This window comes from Ylistrum balloti, unplaced genomic scaffold, assembly GCF_031769215.1.
Source record: "Ylistrum balloti isolate Yb309-2 unplaced genomic scaffold, AGI_CSIRO_Ybal_v1 Utg369928, whole genome shotgun sequence".
NCBI lineage: Eukaryota > Metazoa > Mollusca > Bivalvia > Pectinida > Pectinidae > Ylistrum > Ylistrum balloti.
In genome coordinates, this window is record NW_026782042.1 from 430,816 (window position 1) to 455,484 (window position 24,669).

Sequence of the window (24,669 nt, forward strand, 5' to 3'; positions counted from 1 at the left end):
AACAATGAGAAAAAAAGAAAGAAAAATGAAACAAAAATGTTTCACAATCAGAAGAAACAAAAGATTTCTGTGTTAGCGTGTTCTGTGTTCCAGGTAAAAACTCAAAATGTTTACAATCTAGAAAATTTTACTCAAGGTATTTATATTTCTTGGGGGAATGAATTCCATTTGAAAGTTAAAAACAAAAACTTCCTTCTGACCAATATCAAATTAGAATTTCTGAAGCAAACCTGGAGAACAAATATTCCTTAAACCTACTGTGAAAGGAATTCTGCTGAAAATAGTAAATGTGAGATTACGAAAGTAACTCAATACATATATACAATTACAAATATTTCCAAAATGATGTCATTCCTGAGCCTTGAATAAAAAATAGACTGGACACAGGTTCAAAGATTTAATAACAAGAAAAAAAATCATGAGATTAGCTTTTCTTTTCCTAACCATATTCTTGAAAGATAAAAGTTGAAGTTTGCTAGAAATGTCAGTAGCATAGACTTGGTTTATATCACTCCTTACTCAAAGCAATGTAACTGACAGAAATATAGATATGACAATATAAAGCTGTCCTGAAGAGATTGAGGCATGATGACAATATCAGACTGTTTACCAAGACGAGATGACAACAGTGGAGACACAGAACATGACGACGGTATACTGTGTAGGTGGTTTCTTACAACAACACGACAGTGGCACTGTGGGAAGGTTGTGACAGTTTCTTACAGAGTTGTCCCTCTCGGACCTGGCATGGAGTGTAGATTGAGAAGGGGCAACTCGCAGTCAAGGTGCAGACAGATACAAAGAAAGCATAGGAGACACATTTATCTTTTGTTTGGGGCGGTACCTGATGACGAGGGACTGGAAGTTTTTGAAGTGTTGCCACTGCTGTCTCCCCCTGCCCCGGGGCTGCCTCGCCGTATAGAACTCTGGTGACCTGAACATTGACTGTGAACACCACATGCCTTGGGGCCGCCTTTTGGCAGATCTGCTGCACACTTAAGTAAACTGTACACAGGGTCGATCTCTCCTGCTGTAATTACATAAACATGACATAACGTTAAAGAAAATGATGGTGAATTTCTTCCATTAAAAACTTACAAAAGTTGAATGATTACAACATTGCTTATATATATATTATCTGAAGAATTGGAATATTCTGCCTCAAAAATGCTTAGGAAACAATAAGATAACCTATGCAATCGATCCTATTACCAAAAACAATATTTTGGACAATTATAGATACATTGAATCAGCCCAACAATAGGCTACAAATGAAATTATCATCACTCTAGGAATTGTAGTTCTTAAGAAGAAAATTTTTGGATTCATCAATGATTAATTTTAGCCTTGTGAGCAAATGCTATGCTCAAGTTTGCTCACTAACATGGTCCTTTCATGATGATGCACATTGCATTTCTAGATAAAATGTCAATCAATGCTTTGAACATTCAATCCCTGTGGTATTAATGTGTTCAAGGTTGCTAATTAATATTAAAAAATCTTCATCGTAAATAAACAACACGGCAAAAAATTCATATAACGATGGGTTTTGGTTCTTAAGACAATAGAGTTTTTCAACACATTTGATTTGCATAAAACTAGATGTGGACCATGGTCAAACCTAAACGGCCATGTTGACCTGATATAAGAACTTGTTATGTGTGTTGTGTTTCTGAAGAAGATGTGGCTTGATACTTGAACAGGTACAATGATCACTGACTACAAAACATCTGAATGTCCTTCACTACAGTAAACATCGTTCAAATGTAATCAACGTTGACATTTTGAAAACAAGTTTGAACTCCTTATTTAGTTACCAGGTATGCAAACTAAGCATGAACATTGTGTGTGATGTAAACTACACATAAAGTTGTGTCTATTAAAAACTACTAATAAGTAATGTCATATATTAGGTTCTTAAGCTACACATAAAAGGTGTGTGTGTCATTGATGAACTACTCATGAAAGGTGTGTGTGTCATTGATGAACTACTCATGAAAGGTGTGTGTGTCATTGATGAACTACACATAAAAGGTGTGTGTCATTGATGAACTACACATATAGGTGTGTGTGTCATTGATGAACTACACATAAAAGGTGTGTGTCATTGATGAACTACACATAAAGGTGTGTGTGTCATTGATGAACTACACATAAAAGGTTCATGTACTGCAGTTGAATTAACTTGGTTTCTCCTCCAAACATTGATACTTTGGAGTAATGTTGCTGCTGATCCAGCCTACCCACAGCTGCAGAAATCATGTCTATATTTATATACATCTCTGTACTAAGTACAGCCAAACTGCAGGTGAGGTAACTTATGTACATGAAATCAAAGTGTTGTGTATGTAAAGAGTGATTTTTTATAGACTTCTCAATAGTTTTTGTGACTAATCATTTGCAGTAAGTTAAGCCCACAAGGTAATGAAATGTGTGTTTACTTAACCCAGTGTTTAGGTACAACATAGTTACCCTGCAGTAAATACAGTCAGTTCAAAAATAAGTCTGACTCAGGTATATGGGGTGGGCTTATTAGAGGATTTCCTCACATAAAAACTCTTGCTTGTATTTCCGTCTACTGAACAATATTACATGGAGTGAGGCCAATATTTCTACACTTGGACTTGTTACTAGACAATTAAACTCAATCATCAGCAAAACCATTGATTTCTGAAATATTTTTTCATTTTCATTTTATTTTTACAAACATACATTATTTACACAGATGCTTTTGAAATCCTTTAACACTAGGACCTGATATCACATTGTGTAATTAATTACAACGATGAGTTATATCGTCACAGGTAAAGCAATTTTTTGATTGAGTTCTTATCACTGGGACCATATGGTTTAGGCAAACTAGCAACATTCTTTTCCATTTTACCAAATACATAGTGCAGAAATATTGTGAATATTCATAACAATCTTTCCAGTTCATACTTTGCAATATGAATTATTTTGTAGAGCACTAAGCTGTGCAGCTTGGAAGCTTGTTTCTACTAAACTTTGAAAACCTAATCATGTATGAGTTGATACACAAAAATAATTAAGGTATTTTCTTTTGGATTAGGACACAATGAAAACAAACTGTCAGTTAAGTGTTGAACCACAACAATTTCTACAGGAAAGAAACAGGGTAGAATCTGGTTTCTGACAGGTCCAAAATAAGTCTTCACAATATCATACACACATACTCTCAAGATTTAACTTTCCAGAAAATTAATTAATGTGTATTTTTTCTTTTTGTTCTGCTTTCATATCAGAACATTCCATATTGGTATTTTATCTAGATGCTCTTCTACAGAAATGAAAATGTCAGCCAGAATAAGCAGTTTTGAAAGGACAGAGCCGTGTATGAGTGCAACAGGCCCTGAAGTTGTACATCCACATGATGCCTGCTGTCCTATATTTAAAGTATAATCAATAGCTGGTAAGAAAAGTGTGCTGGTTTAATTAAGTATGGTATCAAGTCAGTGTGAAGAACTGGTTTGGCTATACAGGTCCTAATGTGTTCCAAAGCTGAAATTAACCACTAATTGTTTTCATTAGCCATCTTTTCAGTTGGCATATATAAGCATCTCTCTAACAGTATTTAGGTACAAAACATTTATACCCAAGCTTCAGACCATTATACCCTACAATTAGACAGATGCATGTATTTGTGTCCTTGAGTAAGATATTTCAACTCCTAATTACACCTGTTGCTGTACAGTAATATGGTTTTGTGTCGAGTATCATAGAGTCTGTGTAATAAGATTCGAGTTGTATAGCACTGTTGATGTGATATTGAAACATGAACCATCACCCAGTAGAAAACATCGGCTCCAGTCCATTCTTATAAACGTAGAGGTACATATATATGTACTTTTTATATACCTTGCAATAAGCAAAGGGGGCAGTTCATATAATAACTGACTCAAAGTCTGGGTTTATTACCGAGTATTGCCATAGCAAAAAACACTCCTGGAATACTTTAACAAACACAAACTGATAGAGCGTGGTCTAACAGTGAATCAAGGTCTTTTATTAGGATATATACAACACAGGAAAATGTCCAATTCCACTGTTTCTTAGGTTGAATATGTATACTAAGGACTAACACAAAACTGCAGTGGTTCCAATATAAGGTTTTACATCATATACTAACTACTACCTAATTCCTGTTTAAAATTGGAATAGTTATCTCCCCTCTTTGTGTGCTCTGTAATTCTGAAAGAGGTTGAATATGTGCAATTAAGTGTTGAATACAATGTAATTAAAACTTATGATATATTAAATTTTTTAAGTTGAATTTGTGAATAAATATTGAAAAGTTTATCACCAAGGGTCTCTTTGTCTTCCACCGCTTGCCAAATTTCAGTCTTTAAACTCAGACCAAAGAGAATAATTCTGTATATACAGAAAACACTCCTTCATCAGAATATGTCTAGAATCCATTGCTGACATCGACTGGAGTGTACAGAGAATTGAAAACAAATTAATATATCTCTGTGGTATTGATAGCAGGGGACTAATTAAATTTACTAGCTGTTAAAGGTTTAACTTAAGTTGCTTTAAGACTCGAGCATACTTTAAATATACACAGGATCACGATTCCTATCTTTCAGATGGTCAGACAGACATACAGTCTATACCGGCAACAATAGTGACGATGACTAACCAACATACTTCACCAGCTGTATTTATATTGCATAATCAGCTGATAACAAGAAATGATTTTTACGATGCCCCATACTAAGATCACATTGAATGATAACGGGACAAGGAGTTTTTAGTGTTTCATTTTAATTTTGGTGTTAGCCATTAGTAGTTATCAATGTAGACCTACTTAAACCATACAAGTATGAAAATGAGCTATATGTTGTGTGAACTTGTAATCTCATCTGATTTTAAAATATACCAATAAAAAATTTGAACAGAAAAAAGTTTCAACTGGTACTTAATTGAGAGATACTGATACATTAGCCTTGTTACTAATGAATATAACATCAGACACATGTAGACTATACAGAACCAGCAGACTAAGTGTTGCTGAAGCAATACATGTCCCCTAGACACACCACCAGAAGCTTATACATTGTATGGATTACAGATTTTCTAAAAATAGTAACAGTGACTTTAACCTTGACTTAACAACCCCTAACTTGAACTTGTCCAAGATAATTTGATCCTTCATGAGTAAAGGGGCCTTGACCTAAAACCCTGAAACTCAAACATAAAGAAGATATTTCCATCCTAAGAATGAAGGGACTAGTAAATTGACAAACTTTCACAGATACAGGGACTATAATTACATAACTACAGTTCCCACCCCTATTAATGCATTCCAGAACTTTTTTTTAAACAGAACAACCTCACTCACATGTTGAATTGCAGCTTACAGTAGAACCCAACATCAGTCATTATAAAATCTATGCTTGGGTTATTTGAGTTGTGTTGATAGGAAGATTCTTTTCCCTTCAATATTCTATGTAACATTGACATTGGGGTGAACCTTGACTGTCTGGAAGGGAGGAAACCTGTAGATGTCTGGAAGGGATGTAACTGGCACCTGTCTGCAAGTGAGGAAACTCCAGCTCTCTGAAAGCCTTAAGTCAATAACCCTTTCTGTTGAATTATCTACACCTGCAAGGTTGTACTGCACTATACCCTGGTACCATATTGATTCAGAATAACCTTCTTTACATTGTACTTCAGTCTGATCACACGGAATGTGTAGAACTTTTAAACTCCACAGTGTGAAATCTGAGTGTGGATGCCAAGCTGATTTTTGTCAATCTACAAAAGTAAATCAGTATGTAGTTTATCTAGAGAACTTCATGGGGTGTGCCTCTTGAAAACTGCATTCTAAGATTAATATATGAGTGCAATGCCTTAAAAAAATCCCATCATTCACTACAGGCTGAAGATAAAATCATTTTAGATATCATCAAGTTTTCATGGTGATGATCAACATGTATATGAAAAATCAATCTCAGTTTATACAAATATGTGTTGGGTATTTATTGTAGACAGACCAGAAAATCACGCAATTACTGTTTACTTTTCGGTTATACATACTTCATATGTTCTGTTGATCCGTGCATGTACATAGAGTGTTATTGATGAAATCCATCATTTAACATTGACACTACCTAATGTGCCAGTAAATACTTGAGAATATACACCCTAGCTTTATGTTACTTATAAACATCTCTCAAGTAAAGCTTTAAGCAGAGCTTTCATTATTTCTTTCCAGTCTATTATAGTTAGTAGGTATATCAGCACTGCAGGTGTGAGACAGAATCTCAGAAATTTTACAAACCAACATGTCTTTTTAGTCTGCATGAGGAAAATAACAGCTAAGCTTGCTTATATACTGATCATAACTTGGGATCCTTTAAATAGATAAGGCAGCAGTTTATTTACCAAACTATCTCCACCTTTGTCTCTTTATAGAAAAACTCTCCTCATGTACGGCAGTATAAGATAAAAAAAATCAAATTCCATTTATTTTGTTATGAGATTACACGCAAATATAATTAAAATACAGAAGATTTTGGCACACATTTTAATTTGTGTGATGTATAAATAATTGTGAGGCGTTTTTCGTTGATATGTTGGCAAGGGAAATGGGGTAATGAAGTGTGGTGAGTTTGCGTCTCCGTGTTTGTGAACACATTCAGCATGTGTTTGACATCAGAGTAGGATATAGACCCAGACTATACGTAAGTGTGTGATTTACGACCAGGATTCTACGTCAGAGTTCCTTATAAGTAGAACAATTCAGGAAGGTAACAAAGTTATACAAAAAACTTCATCATAAATCTACTGGTAAACCACTGCTGAAACATTACACAATGATGCTAATATATTCAAAGTATTGAGAAGATTAAAAATCATCGTCTACAGAAGCTACATTATCAATCCTGTGAGATACATTCTTCATCAAACAAAATAAGTGCAATACCACCAACATATAAGAGAAAGGGACCTGGGCTTTAGATAACCATGAATAGCTAAAAGTGACCTTGACATTAAAACTACACCTATATCATGTACATTTCTCTGTCATTTGCAGCAATCCTCGATACATATAGGAAGTCCTAAATTTCAATGTGAAAATTTCTGTTGAAGATAGAATCTGGATGAGAAAAAAGAAATTTTATTTCAAGTAACTGTGACCTTGATTTTTTATTAATTAACTAAATCCATAGGTTTACATTATGTTGGGTAGTCTCCCCTGACGCTTGGGATACACTATGTTGGGTAGTCTCCCCTGATGCTTGGGATACATTATGTTGGGTAGTCTCCCCTGACGCTTGGGATACACTATGTTGGGTAGTCTCCCCTGATGCTTGGGATACACTATGTTGGGTAGTCTCCCCTGATGCTTGGGATACACTATGTTGGGTAGTCTCCCCTGATGCTTGGGATACACTATGTTGGGTAGTCTCCTCTGACGCTTGGGATACACTATGTTGGGTAGTCTCCCCTGATGCTTGGGATACACTATGTTGGGTAGTCTCCCCTGATGCTTGAGATGCACTATACCTTAACTGTTTGTGGGAGTTTTATCTATTTATTCTACAGAGTGGACCTGAACAAGGAAGTTCTCCTAAATGACTTGAATTTTTATGAATTACATTGATGATTGAAAGAGTTCAACCAAGTTGGTGCTGATCGAGTGTTCACATAAACCATCAAATTATAAATGAACACTTTTTTCAGTTAATAGTTAAATTCCAAGGCACTTTGAGTTAAAAATCTTACTCTATTCTTCACAAGTATCTTGGTAATACACAAGTCTATTCTTCACAAGTATCTTGGTAATACACAAGTCTATTTTTCACAAGTATCTTGGTAATACACAAGTCTATTCTTCACAAGTATCACAAGTCTATTCTTCACAAATATCTTGGTAATACACAAGTCTATTCTTCACAAGTATCTTGGTAATACACAAGTCTATTTTTCACACAAAGTCACCAAATAATCAATTCTTCACAAATGTAATACAAGTCTATTTTTCACACATTACACAAGTCTATTCTTCACATTGTATTACACAAGTCAATTCTTCACAAGTATCTTGTTAATACACAAGTCAATTCTTCACAAGTATCTTGTACATACACAGAATTTTCAAAATTCTGAACATACACAATTCAATTCTTCACAAGTATGGTAATACACAAGTCAATTCTTCACAAGTATCTTGGTAATACACAAGTCTATTTTTCACACGTATCTTGGTAATACACAAGTCTATTCTTCACAAGTATCTTGGTAATACACAAGTCAATTCTTCACAAGTATCTTGTTAATACACAAGTCAATTCTTCACAAGTATCTTGGTAATACACAAGTCTATTCTTCACAAGTATCTTGGTAATACACAAGTCAATTCTTCACAAGTATCTTGGTAATACACAAGAACAAAGTCCAAATAATCAGTACAATGGAAGTTCAACATTACATTACATTGTATTACATGTGTACTACTGAAAGAATTGATCTGTACATACACAGAATTATAAAATTCTGAACATGACATTGAACTATTGCAGCTGTCAGTATTTAAGTACAAGGATGATGCAGGCGTTAAGTAGTCACCCCTGATTACAAAGGATGGTGTATGAAGTGTTGGGTAGTCTCCCCTGATTACAAAGGATGGTGTAGGAAGTGTTGAGTAGTCTCCCCTAATGTACTTAAGTATTAAGAATAGTGTAGGTTCTGTTGGGTAGTCTCCCCTGATTACAAAGGATGGTGTAGAAAGTGTTGGGTAGTCTCCCCTGATGTATTTAAGTATTAAGAATAGTGTAGGATATGTTGGGTAGTCACTTCTCCTGATGTACTTAAATATTAACAATAGTGTAGGAAGTGTTGGGTAGTCTCCCCTGATGTACTTTAGTATTAAGAATAGTGTAGGATGTGTTAGGTAGTCTCCCCTGATGTACTTAAATATCACGAATAGTGTAGGAAGTGTTGGGTAGTCTCCCCTGATGTACTTTAGTATTAAGAATAGTGTGGGAAATGTTTGGTAGTCTCCCCTGATGTACATTAATATAAGGGATGGTGTAGGATTTGTTGGGTAGTCTCCCCTGATGTACTTTGATATAAGGAATGGTGTGGGAAGTGTTGGGTAGTCTCCCCTGATGTATTTTAGTATAAGAGATGGTGTAGGAAGTGTTGGGTAGTCTCCCCTGATGTACTTTAATATAAGGGATGGTGTTGGAAGTGTTGGGCAGTCTCCCCTGATGTAATTTTTATAAAATATATGGTGTAGGAAGTGTTTGGTAGTCTCCCCAATGTACTTTAGTATAAAGGATGGCAACAGAAGTGACAGAATGAGATACAAGGCAGCTTGTGCTCTCAATTTACAGAAAACAATGCCAACTTAATTGACAACTTGAAACAATTTGCTGCTAATTCTGTCTACAAGCAGGGTGGGTGTGTCCTGCTAGTCAGGTACACCTGCCACTCACAAATAAATCAGCCTCTCCTTCAATATTCACCGAATCATTAAAAACATTCATGTTTTTAGCATGTGATTTATGTTTCATATCAATTACCAGCTTATGATCAGGTTGTAAATATCATCCTTTAGAATTGTAAATCACTTATGTAATTTGAGTGTACTGAAGAATACCGAATGTAAACTTCATTTTACCAACAATTGGTACCAATATGAAGTCAAATACAACTTGATTACAATTTGATACAAGAAAACTAAAATGGAAGCATGATTAAAACGTTATCTGATTGAATACCCTTATATTCTTATCTACCATTATCCTTTAGACTGGGAAAGTTGAATCCATGCATAACCCCCTCAAAAAATGTTCTGATCATCCCCCCACCCCTCCCTCTTTACATCTAGAGGTATTTTGCAATACAAAATTTAATGTTTAACAGGATAAAACGATAAAATCCAGTTCACTTATGGCCAACATTGCATGTCACCATAATGCACTAAGCTTACGGTTGATTAGGAGAGTTCTCGTGACCCTGATTATTGACATGATATAGTGCTGTTGATATTCCAGTCTGATGATTATCGTACAGAACAGTATTCCCAAACTGTTCACCAGTCGTTGTTCTTATCCTAGAAGGCAAATGACAAAAATTAAAAGTGATGTCTGTGCCTCGTTACTACAGAAAGGACCAGAGAGCAAACACAGCTCAATCATTCATATTTATACAAGCACAGATTTGCTAATTACACCCAGATGTATCTACTTGACCTTTACAACGACCTTCACCTTTCTAAAGATAGCAATCCCCTGGTCTTATTACTTAAGCATGTAAATAATGTGTATCTCTTACAAAGAAAAAAATATGCTCATTAAGTAGTAGAGATTAAACTATCACCACCATAACAACACAGAAATTCTCTGAACATTTCGACAGGTCTTCAGTATATGGACTGTTTGGTTGCTTGCCACACCATGCCATGGTTAAACAATCTTAATGTGCAGATAATTTTAAGGTTCAGTGTTGTAGTTGTGTAGATGTACATTTTCTCTCTTGTTATATTATTAGGAAATCCAAAGAAATGAAATTGAGAAATATACAACCCTGATCTAGAGACAATAAATTTATTGTCCAGCAATAAGCCAAGGGAGCAAGCACAGTAACTCTCACTCAAAGTCAGGTGGGAGGAGACAATCATCCTACAGAAAAACAAATAACTACAAATGGGCTTATTACCAGACATGGGTTTATTACCAGACATGGGCTTATTGTTAGAGAGTCTGAGTAGGTCAGCCTTATTTCAACTGACACTGTCTAGCTTCATTATTCACTGTTTAATCCCTTTTTCATGACTTCATTTCTGATTCAAGAAAACGCAATATAATACGCAAAGATTTCATTAACATAATAAAGAGGCCTTGGTATAAGAGGATTGACAAAACTTGTGAACAGTAAACGTGATATATTCTGCCAACTGTATTTCCTAGATACCTGTGATCTATTCATTTCCTGATCAATTCTATTTAGTATATTGCCATGCGTTCAACTATCAATGCTTGGCTTACGTAAGTGGCTTCACTAGGCGGATGTATCCACCCAGATAGAAATCTATGGCAGAGATTAGAATAAATCTATGAGAGAGATTAAAATAAAATGCCTGAACTGATTGTGACATTTCCATATTCTTTTGATAGATATAGATAAGGATTACCCATAATTTTTTCAATATTTGTTTAGAAATCACTCAAGCATGAAGAAATACGAAGGACCAAAATAGCTGCTGATCGATTAGTTTATAATCCTGACAGTTTCATCTGGGAGACTATTGTTAGAATGAATTCAACCTCCCACATGTTAGTATGGAAAAACTTTGTCAGAGCAACCTATATTTCATACTGGAAGATATCTGAGGCTGCTATTCAATTGTGTGTCTTTTGTACAACCTTGAAACAGTCTCAATTTCATATTGGACCACAGTGTTTGAGCATTCTCATCCTTCTACAGGAGGCCATTGTGACCACTAACTCAAACTCATGCTTTTTGACCTCTAACTACTTGACCCTATGAGAGGTGACCCTGTATGACCTAGAAACTATAAGTATAATGGCAGTAATATTGGTCCTTAATGTTTCCTTGATGGAAGAACCCACTAAATCATTGACAACACCACTAGCTTCCCTAGACTTTCCACTATTTAAAGTGTTCTTAAAGACGTGTTTATAGCAAAACCTAGACTACTGATATCATAGTTGGCAGTGTGCTTATCTGAAGTCCTCTGAGTTCCTGGTTCAAATCCAATGTCACAACGGTAAAGTTTAACGGCTGTAACAACAACCATATGTTATACGTATCTAACAGGGTATATGTGTTGTGTTGCTTGCTGATTACAAGGTTTCTTTTAACTGCCACCACTTGTGTTAGAAAATTCTCAGCAAGGAAATTTTATCATCTCTTAATTTCCTTCAGTGTGCAATGCAGATATAATAGCACAAAATTCTACTTCACTTCTGATAAACTGTTATCATCAAACAGAAGCACTGCATGCTGCACTATCTTTTTATCACAGTTTAGACATTTTGTCTAAATAAACATCCACAAATTATGATCATACAATTTTATTCCTTCTATTTTTTCTGAGATCTTGTGGTGATTCCAACATTGAATATCCCTGGAAATTTCAGTTTGTCCCATTTCAGAATCATAAAAAGAAAATCATTCAATGACATACTCAGAACATTTGAAGGATGTAAGCATTTGTTACATTCACACAAAGGAAATCTACTCACATGGTGCAGGTTCTGGTTCATCTGATTCCGTGGAGACCTGCTTCTTTTTTATAAAACTGCCTTTCTTGATCTGTAAAAGGAAATAACTGGCATTACCATCTTTTTTTCTTCCTTGGTAAAGTCCCATCAGGTTGTGCTAGAGGGGAGATAATCTGGAAATTTCTAATCTGGTAAATTTATTAAGAGGATATAATTTGGAAGTCTCCGATCAGGCATGGTCATGAAGGGGAGATAATTTGGTAGTCTCCAATCAGGCATGGTCATGAAGGGGGGATAATTTGGAAGTCTCCAATCAGGCATGGTCATGAAGGGGAGATAATTTGGTAGTCTCCAATCAGGCATGGTCATGAAGGGGAGATAATTTGGTAGTCTCCAATCAGGCATGGTCATGAAGGGGGGATAATTTGGTAGTCTCCAATCAGGCATCGTCATGGAGGGGGGATAATATGGTAGTATCCAATCAGGCATGGTCATGAAGGGGGGATAATTTGGTAGTCTCCAATCAGGCAAGGTCATGAAGGGGAGATAATATGGTAGTCTCCAATCAGGCATGGTCATGAAGGGGAGATAATTTGGTAGTCTCCAATCAGGTATGGTCATGAAGAGGGGATAATTTGGTAGTCTCCAATCAGGCATGGTCATGAAGGGGGGATAATTTGGTAGTATCCAATCAGGCATGGTCATGAAGGGGGGGATAATTTGGTAGTCTCGAATCAGGCATGGTCATGAAGGGGAGATCATTTGGTAGTCTCCAATCAGGCATGGTCATGAAGGAGAGATAATTTGGAAGTCTCCAATCAGGCATGGTCATGGAGGGGGGATAATATGGTAGTCTCCAATCAGACATGGTCATGAATGGAGGAGGTGGGATAATTTGGTAGTCTTCAATCAGACATGGTCATGAAGGGGAGATAATTTGGAAGTCTTCAATCAGGCATGGTCATGAAGGGGAGATAATTTGGTAGTCTCCAATCAGGCATGGTCATGAAGGGGGGATAATTTGGTAGTCTCCAATCAGGCATGGTCATGAAGGGGAGATAATTTGGTAGTCTCCAATCAGGCATGGTCATGAAGGGGGGGTAATTTGGTAGTCTCCAATCAGGCATGGTCATGAAGGGGAGATGATTTGGTAGTCTCCAATCAGGCATGGTCATGAAGGGGAGATAATTTGGTAGTCTCCAATCAGGCATGGTCATGAAGGGGGGATAATTTGGTAGTCTCCAATCAGGCATGGTCATGAAGGGGGGATAATTTGGTAGTCTCCAATCAGGAATGGTCATGAAGGGGGGATAATTTGGTAGTCTCCAATCAGGCATGGTCATGAAGGGGAGATAATATGGTAGTCTCCACTCAGGCATGGTCATGAAGGGGAGATCATTTGGTAGTCTCCAATCAGGCATGGTCATGAAGGGGAGATAATTTGGAAGTCTCCAATCAGGCATGGTCATGGAGGGGGGATAATATGGTAGTCTCCAATCAGACATGGTCATGAAGGGGGGGGGATAATTTGGTAGTCTTCAATCAGACATGGTCATGAAGGGGAGATAATTTGGAAGTCTCTATTCAGACATGGTCATGAAGGGCAGATAATTTGGAAGTCTCCATTCAGGCATGTTTACCAGAGGAGATCATTTGGTAGTCTCCTATCAGATATGTTTTATAAAGGGGAGATAATATGGTTGTCTCCAATCAGTTGTGTTTAATAAGAGGAGGCAATTTGGTAGTCTCAACTCAGATTTGGGCTCTATCATGGAGATAAGCTAAACTGAAATCTCTCACTAGTTACTTTTAGATAAAGGGAGATAACCTGGAAGTCTTCCAATGGGTGGTTTCATTAGAAAGTGATATAGCATATTCACATTAATCATACAGGGAAGCATGAACAAGAGGCCCACTGGGTCTGCATTGCACAAACAGTATTCAATGTTCATCAAGAATTGTTCAAAATCAATATATATAGCATTCAAAGAGTGCACATCCAACTAATTTTAACTGATTTCACGACAAAGTCTAGATTCTTACACTCGAAACAGAGGCAGTTATGACCTGGATTAAAAGTTTATGTTACTTCCTTTTTCTTGTTGATTTTTTCTTCAAAATTTGTTGGGCCTTGACCTACAAATACCATTTCACCAAACATTATGATTCTCAGAATTTTGGTTTAACAAAAGTCTTTTACAGATTTTGATAAATTTGACCCGTGATCTTGAATTTGCTTCAAAGTTATTTCTTTTTGCAAACTTTGTCTGGCTCCATACCAGAAATCTACCTGCCAAATATCATGTTTTTAGATCTTAGGTTAATCAGAAGAAATTGTTTAAAGTTTCAATAAATTCTATCCCTGTGACCTTGAATATGCCTCAAGGTCAATTCTTTTTGCAAACATAGCCAGGCTTCAGCCAAGAAACTTTCTAGCCAAATATCATGTTTCTAGACCTTTCTGTTAATCTAAAGAAGTTGTTTTAAGTTTTTAGCAAATTCAACCTCTGTAATCTTAATATATATGTAAGTTATGGTCATTTCTTTTCACAAAATTCCACAGTCCTCCCTCAAGAAATCTATCAACCAAATATCATGCTTGGGGGCCTTTGGTTAATCAGAGGTAGTTTTATGGTTTTAACAAATTTGAGCCCCGTGCCCTTGATTATGGGCTACAGCATAAGCTCACGTTCAGGCCAGGTGGGCTAATAAAATGGTATTTTTGCATAGTTCTAATTACATTTAGATGTGTTTCATTACTATAACCTTATTTATTTCTACAATCTGTCAAAGTCAATGATAATTTCAAAAGCTTACTATTTTGGTTTCTGATGCAGTTTTGAGGTTTTTGACGGCTTTCTTCCACATGCCCTTGATGGAGGCTGCTGACTTCTTGTCTGACATGTCCTCCACTGAGCCATTCTGTTTGGATGTGAACAGGTCGATCTGGAAATACACAAGTCAAAGGTTAAATGTAGGTATGAGAACACACAAGTGATGTCATCAAATGCTATACAGAGATCAGTGCAGAGAATGGTTTCCAAATAATACCTCTTGCTGTTGTTAAAAGACATATTCTTTCATCTCTGTTTCATTGTGCTTTCTTTCACCAGGAAGGAAAAGACATATTCCAACACAATATATCACTCCTAACATGCATATTGATATGGAATGGTAATAATGAGTAAAAATGCCAAAAATAAAAAACATGGCGTAATGATTTTAATGATGAATTAATGCATACCATGATTTTAAAACCAGGAATACTGAATGAGTTATAAAATCAAAATGCTAAAAAACAACCAAAGGGCAATAACTCTTTAAAAATTCTGTAAATGATTTGCAGTGTAGGAAAACACAACTTCATGTCATGGTGATTAGCCTATGAAGTTTGAAATAAATCGCTTGAAACCTCAGAAAGTGGATCTTTGCAGAATTAACAAGGGGCAGTAACTCTTCTAAAAACAATGAAATCAAACTGCCATTGAGGAAAACAAACTTCATAGTAATTCAGTCTATCAAGTTTGAAACAGATTGGTTAAAAATAGTCGCATAAGCTCTAATGACTAAAAGTTTACAACGAATGGATGAATTTTGGTATATCAAGATATACCCTGTCAAAATTTTGGACAAATTACAAAAATATACCATAAACTTTATTTAACAACTGCAAAAGAAGTTATCAAACTGATCACTGCTGTAGGTCTGAACATGGAGATGAACCCTGGACATCTAGTTAGGAGGAAGGTGAGTATGTTACCTCTGTGTCACCTGACCATACCACTTATAACTTAGTGCTTCAGAGCAGACAAAAAACAAGAAATATTCCCTTAAACTATAGCTGATGTATATGATTTCCTGATGAACAAAAATTTGTACAGGATATTATTGGTATGTTTCATCAACCAACCCATCATGAACAGTGCTGATGACCTCTCTATCTGTACAAGATGCACCATGTGGGATCTATGTGCTGCCCATATCCTCAGCAGGATTTTAAACTGTCAATCAAAATTAATTCCAGGTCTGCAGAATATTTATTTCTGGACGAGCATGTTCAGGTAATGGATTTTAGTGTTGCCATCCAATGCTGATTTTATGTCACAGCTAAAGTATGTTGAAGATGAAAAAGAGGAAAGTGGGAAAGAGAATAAAGGATATGTAGTATCGGTAAGATGATTACCATTGATCCTTATGGTAATACTACAGTTTAGCATCCCTCATCTGTAAAGTGCCTAAAAGAACATGAATATTTTAAAGCTCTGGACAGGAATCAACTCCGACACTTTACACAGGAGCAATAAACTAAACATCATGCCAAATCATAAAAAAAATTCTTAATTCCTGACAGGTCAAAACCTGATCTCAAGGGCATTTAGTGGTCAAATGTACCTAATAACAAATAGTGACAAAATCATATAAAACATAAAGTAAAAAATCTTATGTTGTCAAACCATTTTAATTAGTTGGTCAAGTATTTCCAAATTCTGGAAGAGTGGTCAGATCAAAAAACCTCTGGACAGAGGATCAAATACCTCCAAACTTTGGAAAAGTGGTCAGAAATTTCAAAAGTATTGGTAGACAAATTATCTAAGTCTGAAGAAAAGTATCAAATGGCTTAAAGCTCTGAGAAGGTCAAAGGTCAAATGTGAGTAATAATCTTAACCTGGGCAATTGGTCAATACAAACAAACTTAAGAAACGTGATCAAATAAATTATTTCTGATGTGGTTTAAACCCAAACATCATCTATATTTTACTGGTCCTTATAATAAGGAGTCTGGGGATAGAACATATTTGATGTATCATGTGCAAATGAGATCTTTGTGACCCTGTATGTAAATTATAAGGACCAGCCCAAGGGGGAACATTTTGGCCTCGTAACAGCAGACAATTCTAATGCTTTACACAACAAATGTTCATCTGAATTATCATGTTTTGAATGTGAATTCACAAGGGACTGATACAGGAGACGAAAGATAAATATTTCAAGCTGCAATTCCACTTCTACAGCAAACAGTTTCAGTTTGGTAAATGGGATTTTTCAGGGATCTGATATGTCATGGAAGGACACAATTCTCTCTGTGGGTAAGAGTTGTCAGACTTGACTATTGAAAGCTGTAGGTGTCAGGTATCATACCATATCCTAGAGGGAACTTAATGTCCAAATAGCGATTGGTCTTTACTTGTGTTATTAAAGTTGGGTCTTTTCTCTTTCATTTTCTTTCTCTATGTTTGATCTTAATTATATGAAATTTGTGATCTCTTAAGAAATACTGATAATAATCGTTAAACATTAATGCTTGCCTTTCAGCTATTCTACTCTTCTGACCAGTCCAAAAACGTAAAGCAAAGCCAAGGCCCAAAGTGAACCTTCCTGTAAAATTTGAGAAAGATCCATCCAAATCTACTGAAGAAATATCCATAACAAAAATTATTTAAGGACTGATGACAGACAGATGTCTGATCAGACACAAAATGATTTGAACAGCCCATCCCCTGATGAATGTAATATTCATGGTCTGTAGTTATAAAAGTCTAGTAATAGACTTTATCTTGACTGTAGAACAACATAAAGTTGATGACCCTGTCAGAACTGTGGAGCAACATTAAGTTGATGACCCTGTCAGAACTGTGGAGCAACATTAAGTTGGTGACCCTGTCAGAACTGTGGAGTAACATAAAGTTGGTGACCCTGTCAGAACTGTGAAGCAACATTAAGTTGATGACCCTGTCAGAACTGTGGAGCAACATAAGTTGATGACCCTGTCAGAACTGTGGAGTAACATTAAGTTGGTGACCCTGTCAGAACTGTGGAGCAACATAAGTTGGTGACCCTGTCAGAACTGTGGAGTAACATTAAGTTGGTGACCCTGTCAGAACTGTGAAGCAACATTAAGTTGATGTCCCTGTCAGAACTGTAGAACAACACTAAGTTGATGACCCTGTCAGAACTGTAGAACAACATTTATTTGGTGACCCTGTTAGGACTGTGGAGCAACATTTAGTTGGTGACCCTCTCAGAACTGTAGAACAACATTAAGTTGATGACCCTGTCAGAACTGTGAAGCAACATTAAGTTTGTGACCCTGTCAGAACTGTGAAGCAACATTAAGTTGATGACCCTGTCAGAACTGTGGAGCAACATTAAGTTGATGACCCTGTCAGAACTGTGGAGCAACATAAGTTGGTGACCCTGTCAGAACTGTGGAGTAACATTAAGTTGATGACCCTGTCAGAACTGTGGAGCAACATAAGTTGGTGACCCTGTCAGGACTGTGGAGCAACATTAAGTTGGTTGTCAGAACTGTGGAGCAACATTAAGTTGGTGACCCTGTCAGAACTGTGGAGTAACATTAAGTTGGTGACCCTGTCAGAACTGTGAAGCAACATTAAGTTGGTGACCCTGTCAGGACTGTGGAGTAACATTAAGTTGATGACCCTGTCAGAACTGTGAAGCAACATTAAGTTGATGACCCTGTCAGAACTGTGATGCAACATTAAGTTGGTGACCCTGTCAGAACTGTGGAGCAACATTAAGTTGGTGACCCTGTCAGAACTAAGGAGTAACATTAAGTTGGTGACCCTGTCAGAACTGTGGAGCAACATTAAGTTGGTGACCCTGTCAGAACTGTGGAGCAACATTAAGTTGGTGACCCTGTCAGAACTGTGGAGTAACATTTAGTTGGTGACCCTGTCAGAACTGTGAAGCAACATTAAGTTGATGACCCTGTCAGAACTGTGAAGCAACATTAAGTTGATGACCCTGTCAGAACTGTGAAGCAACATTAAGTTGGTGACCCTGTCAGAACTGTGGAGCAACATTAAGTTGGTGACCCTGTCAGAACTGTGGAGTAACATTAAGTTGGTGACCCTGTCAGAACTGTGGAGCAACATTAAGTTGGTGACCCTGTCAGAACTGTGGAGCAACATTAAGTTGGTGACCCTGTCAGAACTGTGGAGTAACATTTAGTTGGTGACCCTGTCAGAACTGTGAAGCAACATTAAGTTGGTGACCCTGTCAGAACTGTGAAGCAACATTAAGTTGATGACCCTAGCAGAACTGTGAAGCAACATTAAGTTGGTGACCCTGTCAGAACTGTGGAGCAACATTAAGTTGGTGACCCTGTCAGAACTGTGGAGTAACATTAAGTTGGTGACCATGCCAGAACTGTGGAGCAACATTAAGTTGGTGACCCTGTCAGAACTGTGGAGTAACATTAAGTTGGTGACCCTGTCAGAACTGTGGAGCAACATTTAGTTAGTGACCCTGTCAGAACTGTGGAGCAACATTAAGTTGGTGACCCTGTCAGAACTGTGGAACAACATTTATTTGGTGACCCTGTTAGAACTGTGGAGCAACATTAAGTTGATGACCCTGTCAGAACTGTAGAACAACATTAAGTTGATGACCCTGTCAGGACTGTGGAGCAACATTAAGTTGATGACCCTGTCAGAACTGTGGAGCAACATAAGTTGGTGACCCTGTCAGAACTGTGGAGTAACATTAAGTTGATGACCCTGTCAGAACTGTGGAGCAACATAAGTTGGTGACCTGACCCTGTCAGGACTGTGGAGCAACATTAAGTTGGTTGTCAGAACTGTGGAGCAACATTAAGTTGGTGACCCTGTCAGAACTGTGGAGTAACATTAAGTTGGTGACCCTGTCAGAACTGTGAAGCAACATTAAGTTGGTGACCCTGTCAGGACTGTGGAGTAACATTAAGTTGATGACCCTGTCAGAACTGTGAAGCAACATTAAGTTGATGACCCTGTCAGAACTGTGATGCAACATTAAGTTGGTGACCCTGTCAGAACTGTGGAGCAACATTAAGTTGGTGACCCTGTCAGAACTAAGGAGTAACATTAAGTTGGTGACCCTGTCAGAACTGTGGAGCAACATTAAGTTGGTGACCCTGTCAGAACTGTGGAGCAACATTAAGTTGGTGACCCTGTCAGAACTGTGGAGTAACATTTAGTTGGTGACCCTGTCAGAACTGTGAAGCAACATTAAGTTGATGACCCTGTCAGAACTGTGAAGCAACATTAAGTTGATGACCCCAGAACTGTGAAGCAACATTAAGTTGGTGACCCTGTCAGAACTGTGGAGCAACATTAAGTTGGTGACCCTGTCAGAACTGTGGAGTAACATTAAGTTGGTGACCCTGTCAGAACTGTGGAGCAACATTAAGTTGGTGACCCTGTCAGAACTGTGGAGCAACATTAAGTTGGTGACCCTGTCAGAACTGTGGAGTAACATTTAGTTGATGACCCTGTCAGAACTGTGAAGCAACATTAAGTTGGTGACCCTGTCAGAACTGTGAAGCAACATTAAGTTGATGACCCTAGCAGAACTGTGAAGCAACATTAAGTTGGTGACCCTGTCAGAACTGTGGAGCAACATTAAGTTGGTGACCCTGTCAGAACTGTGGAGTAACATTAAGTTGGTGACCATGCCAGAACTGTGGAGCAACATTAAGTTGGTGACCCTGTCAGAACTGTGGAGTAACATTAAGTTGGTGACCCTGTCAGAACTGTGGAGCAACATTTAGTTAGTGACCCTGTCAGAACTGTGGAGCAACATTAAGTTGGTGACCCTGTCAGGACTGTGGAGCAACATTAAGTTGGTGACCCTGTCAGAACTGTGGAACAACATTTATTTGGTGACCCTGTCAGAACTGTGGAGCAACATTAAGTTGATGACCCTGTCAGAACTGTAGAACAACATTAAGTTGATGACCCTGTCAGAACTGTAGAACAACACTAAGTTGATGACCCTGTCAGAACTGTGGAGTAACATTAAGTTGGTGACCCTGTCAGAACTGTGGAGCAACATTTAGTTAGTGACCCTGTCAGAACTGTGGAGCAACATTAAGTTGGTGACCCTGTCAGAACTGTGGAGCAACATTAAGTTGATGACCCTGTCAGAACTGTAGAACAACATTAAGTTGATGACCCTGTCAGAACTGTAGAACAACACTAAGTTGGTGACCCTAGCAGAACTGTAGAACAACATTTATTTGGTGACCCTGTTAGGACTGTGGAGCAACATTAAGTTGATGACCCTCTCAGAACTGTGGAGCAACATTAAGTTGATGTTCCTGTCAGAACTGTAGAACAACACTAAGTTGATGACCCTGTCAGAACTGTAGAACAACATTTATTTGGTGACCCTGTTAGGACTGTGGAGCAACATTAAGTTGGTGACCCAGTTGGAAATGCAGAACACCATAAAGTAGGTGACTGTCATGACTCTGGAACACCATCAAAATGTTTCTGGTTAAATGATGAGATAAATGTTTATTATTGTTTATGCATCTACAGGACAAATATTACTTGAGCCATTAACACAACAATATTCTATCTGCTTGCATAAACACCAATTACATTACATCACCCCGGATATTTTTTGAATAACCATGACACAATTTTCTGGACATTCACCAGGTCAAACATAAGTGTTATGGATTTTGAATAATCACATTGCTCCAAAAATGTTTCCTTAGAAATCTATATCTTTTTTCATCCTTCCTTTCATATTTCTGTATTCTCTTTCATTCTTCTGTAAATCCATTCCTTTTTCAGAAAATTTCCTTTTTTTATCTGCCAGACATTATTCATGGATTAAAATACAAAAATATTGGCCTGGGATGTTTATGATCCAGATCTAACAGATTCTCCATACTCCTTCGTACTGTAATTCACTTAGATTTCATGTGGAATTTTGTTTTGCGAGGAGAGTCGATTACTAGTTCAAATCTATTGCTAATTCAAATCCATTGTGAATATTTGTATGAAAATAACTTTTGATGGCTTTCATGATGATTTGGTTACTGATGTCTAAGATTTGAAGAGTTCTCTAATAGCTTATCATCTACACATTTAGAGTGGTTTCTAGATCAGTGTTGGCGATATCATGTATTCATGAGTACGTCTAATGAGGTAAGTTAGTAAAACAAAGTATCCTTAAAGTGATTTACAGTTACTTATACTGAGTTTATCATGTCACCTGCTTCTGGGGAATCTCAAATGTGTTCCTGAATACATCTGAAGTGAACTTAAGTATCAGATTACGCCAAGTTTTACACCCCAAACTAATACACTTGATGACAATCACTGACAAGATCATTAGGTAAAACCCTCAGAAGGGAATCAAGCTCTCATGTTAACTGTTATCAATGTCCATAAAAGTGTAGTATTTTTTATATTTTACATAACAATATACTGTAATTAAAATTTTTTTCAATTTGTCTATAAAATCTTCCATCAAACTTCTGACTGATGCATTCTCCATCATAAAAAACCTCCTGTACCTGACCCCTTGTATACAAATCACTTACTACATGTATATTTTCTTACTGACACACTCTAATTCAGTTGTAGGATGGAAGCGTAATATTGGATTTTATTAAAGATGACATCTATTAGATATTGCCAATATCGTAACAAAATTTCATCCATATCATTGGTAAAAGATCTGATAAATAAATTACTAAAAATAGCCAAATTTCTATTCTCATGAAATTTGCAAAATCAATTTTGAGAACTTCCAATCAAACAGGGGTATTTCGCTATCTGTGATACCATAAACTACATTACAGCAATAATCTAACAGGTGAATCTGATAGCAATCATTAGGAGAAATAAGTCATTCATTAAAGAAATGTTATATTTCACGGCCAATATTCACCACTTCACCAAACACCTTATTGTTTGTAAGCTAGGTTTATCATCCCATGAACTGTTGAAGTTATTCAGAGGTGGGTTCTCCTTATCAAAAATGGTGGCTACCTCAATCAACAACACGCAAGAGGTCGGCTGAATGCTATCGGGAACAAATGTGATAATGTGTCTTGCCCAAGAAATCATAGGACATTTCCTAGTCTGTTTCCTTGGAAACACAAACCCTTCAGCCATAGTAGGTACAGTTTGAACTGCACATCTCCAATCATCACCCACGGTTTACAAACAATTTTGGAACTCTACTAATGGAATAACCTTGACCCTTTGTATGAAATACATATAGTTGATATATCTACTAAATATCCTGTTGAAGCCTTCACAGGCGAAACTAGAATTGATGGTCGTCTTTAAATACAATAAAACTCAGATCTTATTTACAATCCCTGCTTGTTGTGACCCACCATTTCCTGGATTTTACCTGTTGTCGTTAAGGTAAGTCTTTATTATCTAGGATTTCTGTTTAACTTGGATAAGTCAGTCATACCCTGTACCTGGCCCTTGTACTTCATACTGATGAGTAGGATCACATCATTACAGGATCTAGATAACTACACACAGGTCCTAACATATATACCAACAACACAATCAAATCAGCTAAACAGACCAATTCTATCAAAATACCGGCATTTTTTAGATATCACATTTAAAACACTACATTTCGAGTTATATCAAGGTAAAACTTCAGTTCCTTTTAAAGAACACTTATAACAAGAAGCAGTGAACGTCATGAAGAACTAAGACTTCGAGACTTTACTTTGTGTTCTTGTAATGAGGTCTTGCCATTTTCCTTAATGAGGCCAATGATACAGATCACTATGGCAACATGTTGAGCATCATTAAGCCAAAGTACATGTCACTTTAGACAGTACATGTTAAAGACATAAACGTGATATATACATACAAACACACATTTAATTAAGGAATGCTATAGTAATTAGCTAGCGACGTTACATGCGTAATTAAGGAGCAGAGATGTCAGATCATTTCCGGGTGGTCTGATGATCGCATGATGTCTTTAACACACATTTCTGTTTTCTCTCTCTAAATACTTGTTCCTGAAGTGTAATTACAAACACCGAAACACATCATATCATCCTAAATTTACTTAAACAAGTGTTTCATGCCTGCATACCAGCAATTTAGGTTGGCATCAGTAATTTCTCAGGTCAAAAGATGACAACAATATCTGCCTGTACAGGATACCGATATATAAACACAAATGTAGACATCTGTTGTATCCTGTCTCCTGTTATCTTATACTGACAAGTACATCCAAATTATATTGATCTGTCTTGTTTCAGCACATTCTTCCGTAATCTTAAAAGTAATGACTATGTATTCCTAGATTTTTTGAGGAATCAGTAGATAAGAAATTCTACCTTAACGAAGCCCCTCATACATTATATCTTAATAGTTACCTGTTTCCTTCTTTCCTCACAAAAAGATTCCTATCACATACAGCTATCATCAGATAGATCCTTAAAAAGACGATAAACTAAAAAACTAAACAGCCCGTTTGGGAAGTAGTACTTCTTGGGGATTGTAATTAAACAGACAGTATAATTTGTAACACTGTTCACAAAATCTGATCACAATGTTTAAAGTGAAATTATCATAGTTATGATGAGTAGGATTTGTTTAAAAGCTTCAATAGACTTAATTTTCATTATTATTAGGTTCATGATTAAGGGGCAAAAAGCATCATC

At 36.9% G+C, this 24,669-nt stretch overlaps 1 protein-coding gene across 2 annotated transcripts in view; it reads right to left on the reverse strand.

Annotated features, from left to right (window-relative positions):
• Positions 1–24,669, reverse strand: part of LOC132547048 (uncharacterized) — a 102,660-nt gene that overhangs the window by 37,860 nt on the left and 40,131 nt on the right. For both annotated transcript variants that reach the window (XM_060210797.1, XM_060210796.1), the window contains exons 2-4: positions 15,039–15,167; positions 12,243–12,312; positions 845–1,030 (exon numbers count right to left, since the gene is read on the reverse strand). In XM_060210797.1, coding sequence (XP_060066780.1) covers positions 845–1,030; positions 12,243–12,312; positions 15,039–15,167 — 385 coding nt within the window. The remainder of the gene's footprint in view (positions 1–844; positions 1,031–12,242; positions 12,313–15,038; positions 15,168–24,669) is intronic.